The sequence below is a fragment of the Parus major genome, chromosome 14, assembly GCF_001522545.3.
Source record: "Parus major isolate Abel chromosome 14, Parus_major1.1, whole genome shotgun sequence".
Lineage (NCBI taxonomy): Eukaryota > Metazoa > Chordata > Aves > Passeriformes > Paridae > Parus > Parus major.
Window position 1 is genome coordinate 13,433,502 of NC_031783.1, and position 19,014 is coordinate 13,452,515.

At 51.9% G+C, this 19,014-nt stretch overlaps 2 protein-coding genes across 5 annotated transcripts in view; one reads left to right on the plus strand and one right to left on the minus strand.

Annotated features, from left to right (window-relative positions):
• USP22 (ubiquitin specific peptidase 22) overlaps nt 1-4,916 on the plus strand; it is a 92,032-nt gene extending 87,116 nt beyond the window's left edge. For all 4 annotated transcript variants that reach the window (XM_015642754.3, XM_015642755.1, XM_015642756.3 and 1 more), the window contains 2 exons: nt 1,842-1,991; nt 3,911-4,916. In XM_015642754.3, the coding sequence (XP_015498240.1) occupies nt 1,842-1,991; nt 3,911-3,953 (193 nt within the window). In that variant the 3' untranslated portion in view covers nt 3,954-4,916. The remainder of the gene's footprint in view (nt 1-1,841; nt 1,992-3,910) is intronic.
• A 4,685-nt stretch (nt 4,917-9,601) lies between these two features.
• Nucleotides 9,602-15,389, minus strand: TNFRSF13B (TNF receptor superfamily member 13B). Its single transcript, XM_015642415.2, has 5 exons — nt 15,285-15,389; nt 13,118-13,258; nt 12,112-12,228; nt 11,429-11,638; nt 9,602-10,611 (listed from the first exon to the last, which is right to left on the minus strand). The coding sequence occupies exons 2-5, from the start codon at nt 13,254-13,256 to the stop codon at nt 10,337-10,339; spliced, it is 741 nt and encodes a 246-aa protein (XP_015497901.1). The 5' UTR covers nt 13,257-13,258; nt 15,285-15,389; the 3' UTR covers nt 9,602-10,336.
• Nucleotides 15,390-19,014: the final 3,625 nt, after the last annotated feature.

Consider the following 19,014-nt stretch of genomic DNA (forward strand, 5'->3'; position numbering starts at 1 on the left):
TGGTACATTCCATGACTCCTGTTGTGAAAGGTAGTTGCCTTCCAGAAGGAGATGGTGTTGCTTTATATCCTGCAGTGCATTGCCATATCTGACAGCACAGTAAGTCTGAAATGTTGCAAAATAAAGCTTCACTCACTGCAGTTCCTGCCCTTCCGTGGGGCTGTGGCAGCTGTTCCAGAGCTGAGGGTGATGCCCCCAGCAAATGGTCTGTGGGCAAAATTAAATGCTGTGGTCACCATATTTATTACAAGGGATGGGTGTTTCCTTGAAATATTCCTCTTCCCATTCCAATGGCAAAGGGAGTTCCAGAGGACCAAAGAAAGCTAATAGAACACTGACACTCAAAGTCAGGAGTAAATGATCCCAGTAATCCCGTGGTCTATTGGTCAGGTATTGATTCCAGTTGGAAAAAATGATGGACTGGTGTGGGATTTGCTCAAGAATGTAAAGGGGGTGTAATTGAAACTAGTATCCATTGCTTTATGGGACTAGAAATAGTCACACAAACCTTACCTCTTCAGTTAAATAAAGTTACAAGTTTCATGGCTGCTGCTGTGTATTTAAATTCAAGGCACTTGGTTTGCTACTAAAAGTTTCAGTAAGAAACCAGAATCACACAAAGATGTGAAACCAAACAGTCCAGGTCTTAGTGCAGGTGTTGTGTGGACCTACAGCTTGAATCATGAGATGTGGGGTGTTCACTAGTGTTAGAAAAGGTCTGAAGGTAACACAGCTGATCACTTTGGAGGTTTGCACATGCCTTAACTTGGAGAAATTGTTAAAAATTAAGTAGATTTAGGTAATGAGAGCAAAGACATTTGGATTCCTGAGGGTTCTGGGTGCCAGGGAACAGCTGGGGCAATGTCAGAAGGCTCCAGCTGTGGCTGAAGGGTGCAGTCCTTCCTAGTTGGATTCAAGGACTCCCCTAGAGAGGGTGGCTCTAAATCAGTGGCTCTGTAGGCAGTCAGTGAATAGGTGCCTTGTTGTGGCACTGCTGTGTCAAAAGAGTTCTGTGAATTTTCAGTTTGAGCAGGACAATATCAAGTGAGATTAGGGAGATTGTTTTACCATTGTGTAGCTGTGCTTGTGTCACAAAGTGTGAGAGCAGCATTTTATGAAAGAGTTAAAAGAGAATGGAAAATACTTGAAAAAGAGCCACTAGTGTATTTAAGACTGGAAACAAAATCTTTTCTTAGAACAAAAGAGCCAAAGACTTCAGTCTTGCACTTTTAAAAAAATAAAAGGAAAAAGAAAATGAGAGCAACTTGATTATCAGTATCTTTTTTGGAACAGAGATGGGCCTGCAGGTTTTCAGGCAAATGCACAGCAGCACTTGAGAGCTGGAAGTTGAGGCTGAATATATTCACATTTCAAAATAAGTACAGGCTTTGCAGATTAAGGACAGTTAATCAGTTCAACAGTTTATCATTAGAAATATCTAAGATTACCCCCTTCACCATACCTCAGATACATTTTTTCTGGTTCACTAGAGTAAATCAGGGAAGTAGAAGGTCAGACTGCATAATCAGTGGTCCTGCTCAGGAATGCACCAATATTGATCTATTTTAGAAGTAAATTTGATAGCCAATATTGGTAAAGCTGACAGTGGTCACCAGACTGGAGAGTTGCAAAAACAGCAAGGCAGGAAAACAAAAATGTTTATTTTTTCCCCTGAGCAAGGCCACTCTCTTCCCAGCTAGTTTTAAAGCTGGTATTTTACTGATGGATCAGTTCCTTTACCATTACTATGTGTGTTTATGAACAAAAGCTTCTGCCTGTGTGAAATGTCTGTTGTTTTCCCCCTTTTGATGCACATATTCATGATGTGTTTTCTGTCCCAGGTATTCCTTGTTTGCAGTAGTTAATCACCAGGGAACCTTGGAGAGCGGGCACTATACCAGCTTCATCCGGCAGCACAAGGACCAGTGGTTCAAGTGTGATGATGCCATTATCACCAAGGCAAGCATTAAGGATGTGCTAGACAGTGAAGGGTAAGTGGTCACCTGGGAAGGGGAAAGGAAGGCAAACTTTAACCTTTGTTGTGTTTTCCTTACTTTAAAAAACTCATTTTGATCATAGAGAAGGATAATTTCTCTCTTGAATATCTCTCGTTATGCTCAGCATGGAGACTGGACAATTATATTTATACATAATTGCTTTATAACCCTGGATTTGCTGAAGGAAGGGGAGGGGACATCAGATGACACTGCAATGTCTGGAACTGGAGCTCATGTCCAAACTCCTGCTAATGGAAGGGATTCTGAAAACCAAAGTGATGTGATCACCCAGTGCAGGAGCAGTGCTTAACTCTGGGACACAATCCAGTCTGTGCCTGCAGAACCTTTGGATTATTATGAATGTAAAAGGTTTGAAGAAAAGCCATTAAGGAAGTGCTGTGACCCAGAATAGCAAGGCTCTATGGGAGGCAGGTAGAGAACATGAGCTGTTTGTAAGCTTGTGGCTTTAAATTAATCTCAGATTGACATTATGGCTTCTGATATTTGTATTACACAAGTTTTGGGAGGACAGAACAGTGTTTTTCAGGGGAAGCACTGTGGTGTTCCTCATTTTAGGGAAGCACTGAGGACTGGTGTATGTTCCAAGAAAAAAGCAACTTAAGGTTTTAAGCCTTCATTTTGCATTTTTGTCTGTGGACTTGGTGCTGCAGAGATAAGTCTTTACCATTTTTGTTTTAATTATTCATGACATTTTCAAGGATTGCTGCAGGCACAATGTTCAGGTTGTAATTTTTTTAGTAGATTTTCGTTATTTTCCTTTTTTTAAACTTCAATTGGGAAGTAAAAACAGAAATCTATAATACCTGAATTTTAGTGTTAAATGACTTGACAGGGAACTTCTGCTTTGAGGTGAGCAGAGAAATGAGTTTGTTGTAATTCAGTAACACATACCTGGTGCTCAGATGGGGTTATGCCCATGGAAGAACCTGCCAGAGGCAAGGAGGAGAGGATGTACAACACAACTATTGCCCATAAAGGCTGCTTTGAGCTTTGATGCATTTCCCTGGTTCAGATGAAGGCTGACATGGTAGCTCTGTGTCATGTGAGGGAATCCATAGGACTTGGATGGAATTAAAACAATTGGAACATCTCAAAAGTTCTCTGAGGACTCAGCAGTGGCTGTGTCAGTGTGGGAACAGGGTTGTGTGGGGATCAGTCCCCTTCTTCTGTGTGACTGCTCAGGGGCTGGGCTCCCTTCTGTACCAGTACACACCCAGTAATTAGGGACAGGAAGGATTTCATCCTTTAAAACACCAGATTTGAGTGCACATTGACACATCAGATATTTGACTGGGACATGAGTGTTCACACACGTGGCTGCTGCTTCATTTTGCTTCTGTTCTACTAAATGGGAGGCAGTTTGCAGTAATCCTGGTCTGAGCTCTGGTAGTGTGACTCTAAAGCCACAGTTGCATCTTAAAGCACCTTTATTTTGTGTCACATTAGTGTTAAATGGTTGCTGACTGACTGGGCACCTACAGAATCCAATCTTCCAGAGTTTTCAGTTCCTGAGTAGATTTTACAAGGTTTGACTCTTTCATAGGATCATAGAATGGCCTGGCTAAGAGAAGACCTTAAATCTCATCTCACTCCAACCCCCTGCCATGGGCAGGAACACCTTTCACTATTCCAGGTTACTCCACATCATGTCCCTGGCCTTGAACACTTCCAGGGATGGGGCATCCATGGGGCTCCTCTTTGATGTACAGCTGTTCAGTTCCCTGAGTTGCTGGTAAAATTATGTCAGCTGTCTTCCCTCCTCTCTCTGTCCCTGGAATCACCTCAAATTGAAAAGAAAACCAGAATTAACAGCTCTCATGTCTTATGGTTGCATCAATGGAAACTCATCTGCTTCAGCACAGAACTGACACTGTCCCTCTGCTTTCTTCCAGATATTTGCTGTTCTATCACAAACAGTTCCTGGAGTATGAATAGCCTTATCCAGCAGCTTGTCAGATGTAAACAAGGAAGAAACAACGCAAGCCTTCTGAATCGACACACAAACCTACCTGAAATGAAAAGACCCATTACAAACCAACTCGCACTGAGCTGTAACAGGACCTACTTGACACTGACTCACAGCCTGGAGAGTGAGAAATGAACAATGTCCGACGTGTGTGCAGTCCCACGAGGACAGAAAGGGGGAAAAGAGGCTGCAGTCAGTCACTTAACAGAGGAAATATTAAATGAAAGGAATGCTCTGGGTGGGGGAAATGGGAGCAGAGGAGTCCGGGCACTGGTACATCTCCTGTGTTCCTCCAAAATGTGTGTGGGAAGGCAAAGGATTCTACCCTCATCTCCATAAAGCATCTTCTCCATTTGGTGCTTCAGCTCCAACGACCAATCATATAACAGTTAAAATTTAAAAATCCAAACCCATTTTTTATGCATATGGGTCTGAAAGCAGTAGAGTGGAGGAGGAGGGGATGAGACAACTAAAGGACTTTGCAAGTATCTTTTTATTTGTGAATTTTAGTTATTAAATAAATACAGTATGAAACTATTAGGCTCTTTTTTTTCCAACAACCATAAAAGAAATCCTGGATTGTGGAACTGAAGCTGCAGTACTCAGACAGGTTTTCAAGCATGCCTGCTTGCACAGGTAATGTTCAATGCCATCGGACTGCTCATCCAAAAGCATCAGCACAGATTCTGTTGTTTGAGCCCTTTTTTGTTTTGTTTTCTATAAATAGCTATTTTCTTAATTTTTTTTCCTTTTATTCCCTTTTTTCACGAGAATGAAATTCATAAATGCAACCATCAGTAAAAATGAATGAATTGGCGTGTTTATACTGTAAGAGTGGTCTTGGTTCTTTTGGATTTTTTTTTTTTGTTTGTTTGTTTGTTTTAATCTTGTGAATAAGTTTGATATTTCTCAAAAGCGCTTGTTTTATTGTTGCTGGTTTTGGTTTGTTTTATTTTTTCCCTTGCTGCCTTCCAAAGGTGGATTTATATATATATATAGATATATATATATAGATATATATATATCTGACACTTGAGAGAACCTCAGTCATGAAAAATGTACCATCTGTTGGGAACGGTCGCTGCCCGGGCAGCTTTGAGCGATGGATCTGCTGCTATTGAGCCCTTCTGCAGTGCTCTAAGTAAACAACACATTTTCCTGGTATGTGCTAGGCTGGTATTGGTTCCTTGTATCCTCCCACATGGATTAACTCTTCACGTGCTCTTCTCCTCTTGCAGTGCCACAGCCTGTGTTGGTGTTCTCTGGGGCCTTTCCTCCCCCTCCATCGCTCTGGGGAGCTGCTCCTGCTGGATCTTGGCTCTCAGGAGCTTGGGCTGGGGGTGGAATCGCAGCCTGGGAGAGGAAGCCTTCAGAACAGAGCTGGAAGAGCAAAAATAGCTTTGTTCTCCCTTGTGGAGAGGGTGAAGTGTCAGTTGGGCACTGGGTAAATTGGTGTCACACCAAAAGTCACAGAGTGGTTTAGATTGGACTTTGAGGATCATCTTGTTCCAGCCCCTGCCACGGGCAGGGACACTCCACTGTCTGAGGCTGCTCCAAGCCCTGTCCAACCTGGCTTTGGGCACTTCCAGGGATTATGGGGCAGCCACAGCTTCTCTGATCTTTAACCTCTGCATAAAACCCCAGCCAGCCATTCCTTGGCTTTGCCAGTGTGGAAAGGCAGGGAGGGATCGAAGCCTTTATTTCTGTGCTCTAGGAATGAGGTACGGCTGTCTAACCCGCCCGAGACACAGCCTGATAAACAGAAAAACTGGAAAATAAGGGAATTGAGTGTGTTTGGTTTTTAAATGACCACCTTACAAGAGCAGCTGAGCAGAAGGACGATGGAATTCTTTCGATTTGCACACAGCCTGGAACAGTACGAGGAGGTTTTGTACGTCTGTGACAGGGCAAGGAGGAGGACAGGATGAGTTGAAGCATCTCGAGTCAGGCGCAGGAGGTTGGGTGTGGTGTGGGTAGTGCTGCCGAGGCCATCGCGTTCCCTGCCTGAGGAACAGCACATCGCGCCGGGTTAATTCCATTTCCATCGGTGCTCGGTGGCGCACGGCTGAACCGGAGCGTTCCTGCGGTGGAGCCCGGCTGGGGAGCGGCAGCCGCGGCCCCTCCTTCCCCCGGCCGGGCACGGGATCGTGCGGATGTTCCGCCGCTCTCGGTAATGCAGCAGCCTTGCGGAGGAAGGCAGGAGCCAGCCCCTCGTCATTCCCGGCTGCTGCATTGGCATTCCGGCCTGGATGAGGACTGCCACCGCCCGGTGAGGATGAGGATGGCTCCGCCGGTGCCTTCGCTTTGTGGCGCCGATGTCTGAGCCTTTGGCTGCCCTTCTAATGAATTCTGTTTTCCACAGCACACGCTCAGCCGGCGGAGCTGCTGCAGCCGGCTTTGTTAAGCCTTTAGGAACAAATTGTTTAGGGACGAGGCAGCCGTATAAATCACCCTTAATTTTTCCTCCCCGCCCATCTGGTGGAGAGGGTTCTGCTCTGTGCGGCTGCACATGGTTCTCGTGGGGAGCTTTCAAGGGTCTCTTTCTGCTTTCAAAAGCGGAATTCTTGGCGTATTAAAAGGTCTATTATTCTTTTCTTTCCCCCCTGTCCCGCCTGCCACCCCACCCCCGTGTCCCTGCCCGAATCACACCAGGTTCTATTTCCAGCAGCAGTAAATCCATGCCGGTTCTGAGAAGAGCGGACAGCATTTTCCCTTTTCCTATAAAAATAGAAAAGCAGCTGCTGCCGTACGAGCAGCGCTACCCCTCCTGCTGCTTTCTCTCAAACACAGCCTTCTCTCCCTCTCCATCCCTCCAGCAGCAGCCAGGCAGCTCCTGCCCTGAATTATTCCCAGCAGAGCCGGAGGTTCCTCCGTGGAGCTCCCTCAGCATCGCTGGGAGGAAAACGCCGGCCACGGAACAGGCGAAGGGAGGGTCCCTGATGTGCTGAGGGTCAGCAGTGACAGCTCCTCGTCCGGGGGAGCAGTTTGGGCTTGACTTGTTTATTTTGAGGTTCATTTTCTATCGGCACAGCTGGATCTGTTGGGAGGAGGCATTTGCAGAAATGACTGGAAACAAAGAGTGGTGCAGCGATGCAGGCTCACGGTGGGGTGTGTTCTGTTACCTGCCAGCAGTGAGCACAGCTCTACAGGGGACACAAAAACAGCCAGAAAAGTGGTTATAGCTACATTTTCATGTCCCTCAGCCACTGGAGTAGAGATAAAGCTTTGCCTGATGGAGAAAGCAGAAATGTGAGAATTGGTTAAACCCTGGGCAGGAGCTCTTGCTCAGAATCAGTGTCCTTAATTCCACTTGGTTTAACTCATCCCATCTGGAATTGCTGCTGTCCTGTACACAGTGTCCCTCTAATATTGGAACTGATGTCTCCCTTTGGAGCTGCTGGCCAGTGGCTGTAGAATGTGATGCCAAACCATTGATTCCTCTTCAGCTAAGGGTGTTTGTTATTTTCCTGCTAATTTGTTCAGGTTGCTCTGTGTTACCTTTTCTCTGCTGATAACTGTAGTTACATTCCCACAAGGAGGGGAGGGTGAGGGATGTTTCTCTCTTGTATCTGGGAAGGACTTGGCTTCTGATGAGTGTTTTCCCCAGTTTTTGAGACACCACATGGTGACAGGAGGAGCAGCCCTGTCCCAACCCTGGGTGTGAGGTGAGTGGCCTCCTGAGGCTGCTGGGGCAGGAGCTGCTGGTGCCACACAGGGTCAGCTCCTGCTCTCACTGGCACAGGCATGGCCCTAAAATCCTTCTCATTTGAATAATTGATGCCTCTTGATCCTCCAGGGATGCTCTAACTGCAGCACTGGTGCCACGTGTTCACTTAATTCTGTCCTGTTTTTAAATAAGGCTCTGAATCTCTTTGTATAAATACCATGACCAGGGGTTCCTGCAGGTGACACTTGAAGGTCTGTAGGGCAGCAGAGCTGGGCTGGATCCACGTGTCCCCAGGAGCTCCCTGCTGGAAAGGGGCAGCCTGGTGAGGCACCGGCTGCTGCTGAGGGTTCTCCTTTCTCCTGAATTCCCTGTCCTTGCTGGGAAGTGCCTGGGCAGAGGGAGCACAGAGCTGGGGACATTCCCAGCCCTGGTGTCAGGGGAGGATGTGCTGGTGCTGCCCCAAGGTAAGTGCAAAACCCTTCATGTGGAGCACTGATTCCAGCTCTGGAGCCCCTGACATAAACAGGATGTGGAACTGTGGAGAGAGTCCAGAGAGCTGCTCTGAGGGCTGGAGCTCCTCTGCCATGGAGCCAGGCTGGGACAGCTGGGGATGCTCACCTGGAGAAGAGAAGGCTCCAGGAGAGCTGAAGAGGGACTGGGGACAAGGGCAAAGGGTAACAGGACAAGGGGGAATGGCTTCCCAGTGCCTGGGGGCAGGGTTAGATGGGAAATTGGGAAAAAATACCTCCCTGTGAGGGTGGGGAAGCCCTGGCAGAGGTTGCCCCAAAAAGCTGTGGCTGCCCCTGGATCCCTGGAAGTGTCCAAGGCCAGGCTGGATGGGGCTTGGAGCCACCTGGGACAGTGGAAGGTGTCCCTGCCCATGGCAGGGGTGGAATGGGATCATCTCTAAGATTCCTTCCAACCCAAACCATCCTGGGATTCTCCCTGCAGAGTCTGGGAAGGGAAACCCAGTGGAGGAAGAGATGTGGGGCTGTCGGTGCTGGGGGGCCCCAGGGAGGGTGGGGAACGTGGTGCTGCAGGAAGGGAGCAGGAGCAAGGGGTGAGGAGAAGACAAGAGGCTTTGGAGGTCTGAGCACAAGCAGGAACCTGAGGAGAACCGAGAGGGAGACACAAGGATGTAGGAGAGAACGGCAGAGCAGGAGATGATGGGAGGGCAAGAAAGAGGCTGAGCTGCAACAGGACCCAAGAGCCTGGGGAGGCTGAGGGAGAGATTAATCCATGCCAGGGTGCAGAATGAGGGAGAGCTGAGGCTGAGCAAGGGTTGGAGGCCAAGGGGACTTCTGGGGCTGAAGATTTTGGAGTCCTAGAGGAATTGGGTTGCTATTGATGCCAGAGGATTTGGGGCCGTGGTGTAGGAGATTGTGGGGCAGGAAAGGACAGGTCTGGGGACCACAGGAACTGACAGCAGGAGAGCTGAGGGCACTGGAACAGATTCCACAGGAGGGAGCTGGGGCTGTGGAGGTGGAGGGGAAGGTGCTGATGAGAGAAGAGAGGCCAAGGGGGTCTCCAGGTTTGCTGGGACGTAGAGAAGGTCTGGAGGTTGGGAGGCCACGGACTGTGGGTGCCAAGAGAGTGGGAGGTGACCAGAGTGAGAGGCTCAACCTCCCAGGCAATGCCTTTTTTGATGATCAGAAAGTCTTTACATTTAAAGGAATGTATAATATAGAAGAGATAGAATCCATTATAACTCTGCTCATGTCTGCTGTCTGCTTTCCCAACACCAATTTGTGCAGATATTGAATTACATTTATTCCTACAAGTTTAAAGCTCTAGTTTGAGACAGTGGAGGGGATAGGCTCCTACCAAGAGGGATTCCTCACCAAACAAGAACTTCCTACAGTCTCCTTCAGTGGAAATGTGAACTTCAAGTTACACATTGAAACCCCTATTTTTCCTTGGTAGCTTTCAAAGCCAGGTTAGATAAAAATATTCTCTCAAAGCAGCTTTATCTCCAGCTGATTCCTCACTTTTACCAGTTCCTCAGAATAACCCAGACCAGATATACATAAATCCAGTTTTGTAGAAAGATCACAGCCTTGGATGAATTTTCATATTTAAACCAAATTCCACTGAAGATTTTGGTGCCTGTCCCAGCTCCTCATGTTCAGCATCGTGTCCTGGTCATGATGCAAAGCCTCACCATCACTCCTGGCTGGAAACTGACAGTGCAGCTTCCCACACTGACTCCTTAGAAATTTCACCAGTAAATCCTTGGATCCAATTCCACATTTGAGACATTTACAGCTGTGTTGAAAATTGTTCTGATACATGAAGGAATCTCCAAGCAGGGAGAGGTGAGCTCTCCATGGGGACCAGTGGGCACCACCTGATCCTTTGCAGGGATGCTGGTGGTGGAACCAGGATGAAAAGCCCCCATGAGATGTCCTCAACGGCCAGGATGCACCCTGGAGGATGAAGTCAGATGCAGCTACATGGGAAGCGACTTCTTTCACTGGGAGTGCTCAGGAATAAAGGGAATTCAGTTTCCTGAGTGGAAGCAAACAGTTCTGTGCAACCTCCAACCCCGTGTGTATCCTACAGCCCTTGGCACAGCCTGCGCTGGGTAGAGGCTGTTCCAGTCACTGGCAACAGAGAAGCAGCTTTGATTTGGGGGCAGAGGGAGCATCCCTCCGTTCTGATCCCGTGCTGGAACATCCACTGTGCTCACACCATGGGTGTCTTCTCTTGGGAAGGAGAACAGATGATTTTGAAGTGGCCGTCGTCAGGGCTGGGAATGGCCCCGGCGCTTCCCGTGCTGCAGATCCCAGAGAAGGAGGGAGCAGCTCTTTCCCCAGGGTGACAGGAGCTGCTGTGACAGGATTTGGTCTCTTGTACAGCAGAGCCATGTCCAGGGAAGCAGAAGCCACAGGTTTCCACTGGCTCTGGGATTCTGATACTGGTGAATCCGTCACCAACGCTGCCAGCTTCCACCAGCCGATCTGCAAATAAACTCTGCATCAGCTGAGGGGGTTTAGAAGCAGCTTTTACCTGAGAATGCTCTGAAGTGCTGCACCGGAGCCTGTGAAAAGCTGGTCCTGGAACTGGAGAGGACACCCAGCTCCCAGCATGGATTCACTGCATCACCTGAAACACCCAGAAAAGCTCTCCAAACCTGCTGGCTTATCTTAAAAATGACCCCTTGATCCCTGTGTCCTTCAGCAAAGCAGACAGGAATGGCTTGAGGGACAGACCCTGGAGTGACTCCAGGTGTCACATTGGCTCATGGGGTCTTCCTCTGTGATTTTTTACATTCATGGCTTTGAGGTGGATTTATGTAAACATGGATGTGTGTGATGTGTGTGCAGAAATAGGTAAGTAGGCAATTTTTCTTTGGAAAGGCAGGAGAGAAGAAAAGAAGGAAGAATAAAAACACTTTCTCCATGTTGAATTGTTCCACATTGTCCTTTGTGCTTTTCTCCCTAACACAAGGACTTTGTGAAGCCCCTCTGGCTGCAGAACTAAACTGGGTTTTTCTGGGACAGGTGTTTGTTTTGGAAGAGGGTTGACTTTTCTCCCCTCAGCCTCTGGATGGAGACTGGAGAGGTCCCTGGAGCTATGGAGCAGCTCCAAGAGGGAAGCTGTGCCTGGGGCTTTGCTGAGTGCCTGAGGGGTTACAGAATCGGGCACAGGGGTCCCCTCTGCTCCTCTTCCAGGCTCACACTCGTTGTCTTTGCGTTTTCTGCCTCCCCAGGCTTTGAGCCTGCCCCCCACAAGCTCCCCAGCCTCTCCCAGTGCCCGCAGAGCTGCAGCACCCACCTTTGGCAGGGTCCTCCCGGCGGTGGCAGGTCCCAGCGCTGGCCTGGCAGGAGACCCCCTCTCCCTTCCTGCGCAGGTGGGTCCAGCCCAGGAGCAGGGAGCAGATGAGGGAGCAGAGGCAGAGCCCCAGCAGCAGGTACAGCACCAGCCACGGCTCCTGCTCCGCACACGCCTTCTGCTCCAGCCCTGCCGCCGGCCCTGCGGGTGTGGCTGTGGGGCAGGAGAGAAGGGGCAGCTCAGACATCCTGGGGTGGCTTTCTGACAGGGAAAGAGCTGAGAGCGCCTGTGCCCTCCGCTGGGAAGGAATTTGAGAGCAGCTCTGTGTCCCCTCTGTTGGCTGGCACCTCCCTGCCATGGTGAGGCAGAGGAGATCCCTTCCCACACCCCATTCACACCCTCCCTCATCTCCAGGGATTGTCTCAGCCCCAGGGCAGGACTTGGAGATGTTGGAGATCTCCCCGAGCCCTCCTGCTCGCCCTCCCCGAGGGCTGGGGCAGCTCAGCCGGGATCCACAGCTGCTGTAAAACACCAGCACACGACAGGGAAAAAACACTGTAGGGTGGAGAAAATGGGAAAGAGATGCCCTGGCTGTTTTTTCCCCAGCCCCAATGAAATGGAAGCCCCCAGAAGTGCAGTCCCCTGGGACAAAGTGGGGGTGTTTTGGTGCCCCTTCCCCAACTCACGGTCGCAGGACAGGGCACATTCCTTGGGGTGCTGCCCGCACACCGAGCTGCACTCGATGCAGTTCTTCACAAGGTCGTCGTAGTAAAATCCAGGTCTCTTGTTGCAGTCCATGGACTCTGGGGGAGGGCAGGGAGATGGTCACGGTGTCCTCAGCCCATCCCCACCACTCCAGTGCCCAGCCTGGTGAGAGGATGAGCCCAGCTCACTGCTGGGGTGAGACCTGCCCAGTGCCCGAAGCACTGACAGCCTCTGCAGGGCTGCCAGGGTGACAGATCCATGGATTTGGGGTGGTGTTGGGCTGGAGAGCCGGGGACAGGGGTCTGCTGGCAGCTGCTCAGGCTGGGGATGGTCTCAGCCAGGCAGAGGCAGCTGCGCTCACCTGGGAGCTCCTGGCTGCTGCTCTCAGAGCTGCTGCTGCCACCCCAGGGCTTGCATGGCTTTTTGGGACACACCAAAACCTGCCTCAGCACTGGCTCAGGATGCCAGGAACAGCATCTCCTGTCCTCAACGAGGAGATTTTCATTTGTGGCTCCTGAATGAGCCCTGGGAGGGGCTGAAGCCACCTCAGCCTGTGACTCAAGGATGGGGGCTGGCGCAGGGTTGGGGTGCAAAGTTTCTCCCTTTTCCTCCTCCCCACCTGTTTTTCAGGACAGCTCAGTGCCTGTCCCAAGTTGGGGGTTTATCACTATCCACTGATCCTGGTGGCTCCCCAGCCCTGCCTTTGGAGGGTGGGGTGGCCCTGATAGGGGACACGAGTGTTGATGCAGCCTTGTGACCCCAGAGGGGAGCAGAGGTGCAGGCACTTGCTCCTGGCCTCGCTCCGGAGCTGTTTCCAGCCCTGGCTCATCCAAAGGAAGCTGTCACACTACCCCAGTGGTTTTGGCTTGAAGCTTTGCAAAGCTGAGCCAGCTCAGAGCCTGCCCTGGGTTCATCCTGGGGTCTGATCCTCCCTCCCAGCTTTGCCCCATCCCTGACTCTTCCATCCAGAGTCATCCCAGCACTCACCACACACAGCATCACACCTCCTGGCCGGGGACTGCCTGCAGGCGAGGCTGCAGGGGATGCACTGGGAAACGAGGGTGTCCCAGTACTCCAGGTCAGTGCAGTTCTTCATGGCATCCTGCCCCACACGTGTCCCATCCATGGCTGCAGAACAGAGACACGGGTGGGTACGGGGTGGCCACCACCAGCCTGCTCTGCAGCCACCTCGTCCCTTTCTAGGGCTGGAATCCCTGGCAGGGAGGTCCTGGTGTCCCTCAGCCCTCTCTGGTCCCAGGTTTGAGCAAGAGCAGCCAAATCTGCTTTTCAAGCTGAGTGTGTGTCCTGTGCCAGCCCTAGGGGACACACAGAGAGCCCACCCTGGCTTAGAGGTGGCCCTGTGCTGTGCCCTGAGGGTCTGGGGACCCCTGCACCTGCCAGTGGAGCACAAGCACTGTGATCATTCCTGTCTTTGCAGGCTTTTCTGAAAATACCCGAAACATGACCTTGTGTGTCATTCCTGCCCTTTCTCTTGGGTGTTCTGGTGTCATAGTGAAACCCAGGCTGATGTGTAAGACATGTCAGAGCAGAAGAAGGAGGGAAATCTCCCCAGGAGACTTTAGGCACTGTTGAACCAGTGCCAGCTGGAGGTGGACGTGCTCTTGTCCCCATCACAGGCTGCTTGTCCCATCCTCCCCGTGGACTCTCTGTGCCCTTGTGCCCTGGATGCCAGAGGCACAGGAGCAGTTCTCAGGAGCATAAAAATCTGCTCAAAACTTTACATTCTGAAGAATGAGCTGGCTGTTAAAAGCTCCTGTATTGTGCCACGTGCGGGGTCTGCAGCCAACACGACAGAGCAGCTGCAGGAAACTCTAACCCAGCACGAGGTGGCCGTGGTGGAAATGTGCCCTTTGCTGCCTGGGAGGGCTCCCAGGAGCCACATCCCTCCCCAGAGCCGTGCCTGGAGCTGCAGCTGTTTCCTGCACGGGTGGGAGATGCTGGTGCTGACGGGGCCCAAAGGTTTAAAACTTCCCCAAAGCCGCAGCATCAGCCTCTGTGTGGACTGGGTGTGAGCCTCTGCTTTGGCAAAGCCAAACCTTTGATTTTTGTACAGAAAATCTTCTGCACTCTGCCAGGATTTCTCCTCTCTCTCCAGGACTCAGGAGTGTGCAGAGATTGGGCATTTTTCATGTCCTGCACCTTCCCTGCAGAGGGGCTGAGGATGGGCTGGGTCCTGCCTGGGGCAGCACATGTGAAACCCTCCCATTCCCAGGGAAAAATCCTCTCTGCACTGGGATGCTGGCCTGACTCTCCCACTTGTTTAATTAATATTGCTATAAAATTAAATAATGACTTTCTGTCAAGCTGACTGGAGACATTGCCAGGGCAGAGCGAGGCTCAGGCCATTGCTGTCCTGGGATGCTCTTGGAAGAATCTTTGTACCCAGAGAAGCCACAGGACTGGGGGTTACTGCAAGCCCTGGGGATGGCAGAGAGTTGAGCCATCCTTGACCTAGGTGGGATTTCCCATGGGACAATTGATGGGAAGCGGATTTGGGGCTGTGTTAAAGCTGAGGGGCTGCAGGCTGGGAACCTCCCCCCACAGATGCTGCGAGGACACGTCCAAGGGGATGTTTGGCCTCATCTTTCCCTCCTTAGAGTCCCAAGGTACATTCTCAGCCATGGGTTTTCCAGCAGAGCCAGGTGAGTCTTTCCCTCTCAACCACCAGGAACCTCTGAATTCTCCCACAGACCCCTCATACCAAGCTTTAAGAAACCACAGGACAAGGAGGGATGGCTTTAAGCTGAAGGAAAATAGATTTAGATAAGTTATCAGGAAAACATTCTTCCCTGTGAGAGTGGGCAGGCCCTGGCACAGGTTACCCAGAAAAGCTGTGACTGCCTCTACATCCCTGGAAGTGTCCAAGGCCAGGTTGGACCGGGCTTGGAGCAAGCTGGGATGGTGGAAGGTGTCCCTGCCCATGGCAGGGGTTGGATGAGAATTAAGCTCCCCACCAGCTCAAAGCATTCTGTGATTCCCTCTCCAGCCCCACAGCACTGACCACGTTCAGCAGGGTGGGAGCTCTGAGCAGACCTCCACTCCCTGCTGGCACTGGCAGCACAATAAAACCCAAGCCCTGGCACAGACAAACCCCTCACCCCATCCCCCTGCAGCCCCCCATGGGGTAACTCACATCTGCCTCTCCAGCCGTGGCTACTCCCCCTCGGCTCCTGCCATGGCCCCACGAGCTGCAGCCCCGAGCCCCTGCATGGCTCAGGGGTTTATTATTAGAGAGATTTGATTAATGCCTGGGCTGTGCATTTCCTGGGGTTTCCCCTTGTCCCTTCCATGCAAATTGGCTGCACACTCAGCGCCTTGCATTGGCTCGTGGGGTCCCTGGGCTGCTGGGGACAGGGTGGGGGGACGCTGCGGGGTGATGTGTCACTGGGACCAGGGACAGGTGTCCTGGGCCAGGTGGCCACATTTCAGAGGGCCTTAGTGGAGTGGGAGCTCTGCAGCACCTGCTCTTGCACCACAGGACCGCAGCAGAATCCCAGAATCATAAAAAGGTTGGAAAAGCCCTCAAAGATCAGTGAGTCCAAGCATCCCCCTAGCACTGCCACATTCACAGATGAGCCACATCCCCAAGTGCCGCACTTAAACACCTCTTAAATCCCTCCAGGGATGGTGATTCCACCACTGTCCTGGGCAGCCTGTGCTGTGGGATGTTTTCTTCAGAGAAAGGTGTTTCACTCTGTACAAGAGGCAATTGCCAGAAGCAGGCAGTGCTCACAGCATCCATCCTTTCCATGTCCTCACGATGCTCAGCCCAAGCCACCATCCTGTCCCCTGCTCACAGCTCTCAGAAAGTCTCTGGAGCCCAGTGAGGTGCCTCAAAATCTGACTTTCTCTGTCAGGCATGTCTGGGAGGCAGGAGAGCTCTGCTATGCCCTGCATGGGCAGCTGAGTCTGGGCTGGGCTCAGGGCACAATGCATTAATAACATATTAATAGCACATTAATAACATGTTAATAGCACATTAATTATATTAATAAGAGCACGGTAATAACACAGCTTGTTTTCACAGGGGGAAAGAGCCACCTCCACACTGCTGGCAGCCTGCAGAGGTTGGTCCCTGCTTCCTGCAGAGATGCTGGGCATGGTTCTGGCAGTGGTGCCAGGAGGAGGCACGAGGTGCTGGGAGCGTGGCAGAACAGTGACTCAGCTCAGCCCAGAGGGACCTTTCTGCAGAAACAGCTGAAGGAGGAAGGAAGCAGCAATACCTGTTACTAAAAACATTAGTGGAGCAGCATCAAAGGTTTTTCTGTCTGGTTCAAAAACTCCTATCCTTGCCATGTGGAGTTGGAATGGAAGGGCCAGAGGATGTTTTGTTACTGTGTCCATTGCAGGGCATTGGAGGCTGATCCTGCTCGTGGGGAGCAGAGCCCAAGGCAGAGGAGCCCAGCATCTTGTGTTTGGATGTGGCTCCATCACATCCCAGATCCTGAAGGAGGGTGGGAAGCAGCACTGGCACCATCCAGTGAACCTCAGGGCTTGGAGCAAGGACCAAGAGAGGAATCACCACAGCCTCGGGGACACTGCAACACTGCCACATGCCACACGTCGTGTACCTGGTGAAAAGGAGGAGATCATTGCTGTGCTTGAGTCTCCCACTGGGAGGGGGATCATGATTCCGGCATTGCCTGAGCTGGCTGAGTGTGGCCGAGCAGGGAGAGACGGCCCCAGGCTCTCGGGGTTCTGCAGGGGAAACTCACCTCTGTAAATAGCACCAGAGACTTGCAGTTTCCACCCCGGTGAGCGCTCAAGAGGGAAGTGAGAAGCACTTGGGGGTGGTTTGTCCCTCCTCGCTGAGCAGGGATCAGGCAGTGTGCTTTCAGCTGTAGAATTCTGGGGCTGTGTGGATGGAGCCCCGTTTCTTCGGCCGTGTGCCCCAAACCTCATCACCCCCGTCCTACAGCCTCTGAGGATGCTCCATGGCTCTGCAACACCTCCAGACATGGTCCCCATGAGCTCCTGTCTCACAGCCAAGGCAGTGGCTGCCACCCTGCCCTGCCTGGGCTGTTCCTGTGGTTTGGGCAGCCATCACCAGCCCTCCGCTCTGGATTTCTGGATTAAACCCTTCCTTTGTTGTGTTCACTGCTTCCCCAGAGCATCAATCAGCTGCTCCCTGTGCATCCTTCAGTGCAATGCACCCCTCTGCATGGCTTTGTATCCGTCTGCATCCCCCCTGCATCCCCCCACGTCGTTTTGCATCCTTCAGTGTCCATCTGTGCCTGCCTCTGGAGGTGCCACGCTCTCTTTGGGGCGACAGAACCCAGTTTTGTCCTGACAACAAAAGCTGTTTTTCTGCTGGGCTCTTGCCCCAGGGGTCGTGCTGCAAGGAGAGCTGCAGGTAACAGCAGACAGGCAGGGTGGATAATGTTTGGCTCTGAAAACTTTTAGGGGGTTGAGCAGCTTTGCTGGGTGATTTTCTCCCTTCATCCCATCTGCTTTCAGCAGTCCCGAGCCCTGGCCAGGATGTTTGCTCACACACGTGCCCCCTTCAGGACCTGAAGAAAAGGAGCTGTGGGGGAAGAAGGGGAAGAGAAAACTGCTTTGGAAGAAGAGACTTTTGGGTCGAAACTGCCAGCTTTGGAGCCGGGCTGAGCGCAGACGGCTCCGAGGGCTCATTTCTGTCATCCCAATTCCCTGTGGAGGCGCTGGGGCCGGGATGTCCCCTGGGCATCCCCCCTGTCCTGCCACTGTCACCTCGTGGCACAGCACAGAGCCACGGCTGCTGCCATCAGCCCGTGGGGACACGGTGGCCGTGCCGAGGGACACTGCCGTGTGCCGGGGCCGGGCTGTCCCCCTCGGGGTGCGGCTCCTGTCGGCGCTGTGCGGATCTGTCCCCAGGAGATGGCACCCTTGGCCAGCCCAGCCCGGCTCCCGCTGGCTCCGGCCGCTCCCAAAATCCTCCGAGCCCCCAGCTCCAGCCAAGGCCAAGGGGAATCGCAATATATGGAATTCGGTTGGGGTTGAAGGGACCTTAAAGCTCATCCAGTTCCCTGACAGGAACACCTTCCACTATCCCAGGTTGCTCTGTCCAGCCTGGCCTTGGACGCTTCCCTGTGGGGATGCAGCCCCCCAGCCCCCAGCTGGCTCCTGCCCCTCCCTGGCACCGCCAGCAGCAGCCCCCAGAGCCCGGGGGCTTCGGGGTCCCCCACGCTGCTCCAACCCTCCCTTTGCTCCTCGTCCTCTCACCACCCCTGGGGCTGCAGTGGGGCATCATCCCGAGGATGCTCAGCACCCACCCTGAACCGAGGGTCTGACCCGGGGCTGTGGGTGCCCCTGTGCCTCAGCACAGCCTCCAAACCAAAACCCAGCACAGATCTGGGAAAGGGAAGCATTTTACCAAAAGCCAGGCTGTGTTCAGGGCTGGCTCCCCAAACCCAGCAGCCAGCTGGAGACCAAGGATGGCCAGATGGGAAAAGACCTGGGTTGGCTGAGGTCTGGCACAGAAAAAGCCCTAAAAATGCGTAGGGAAGGAGCAGGGAAAGGAGGGTTCAGTGCCAGGGTTGTGTGCTGAGGTGTAAAGCGTGGGTGGTGGATAAGGGAGATGACTCAAAGAACAATCTTTGGCCAGAACAGCTGATCTGATTACGTGGAGTTTTGACCTGGTGGGAACAACTCCTTGTCCTCACCACTGAATTCTCTCTGGAGAGGCATTTTCCTGGCAGAACCCTCATGGGAAGGAGTTTGCAGCCTGCCCAGGAGCTCTGCTGTTAATTTTTAACACTAAAACCCTGGGGAAATTCCAGAGGACTGGAGGCTGGCCAGTGGGAGTCAATTTAATATTTAAAAGGGATAAAAGGGCTGATCCCAGGAATTACAGGCCAGGTGAGGCTGATCGCCGTCCCTGCACA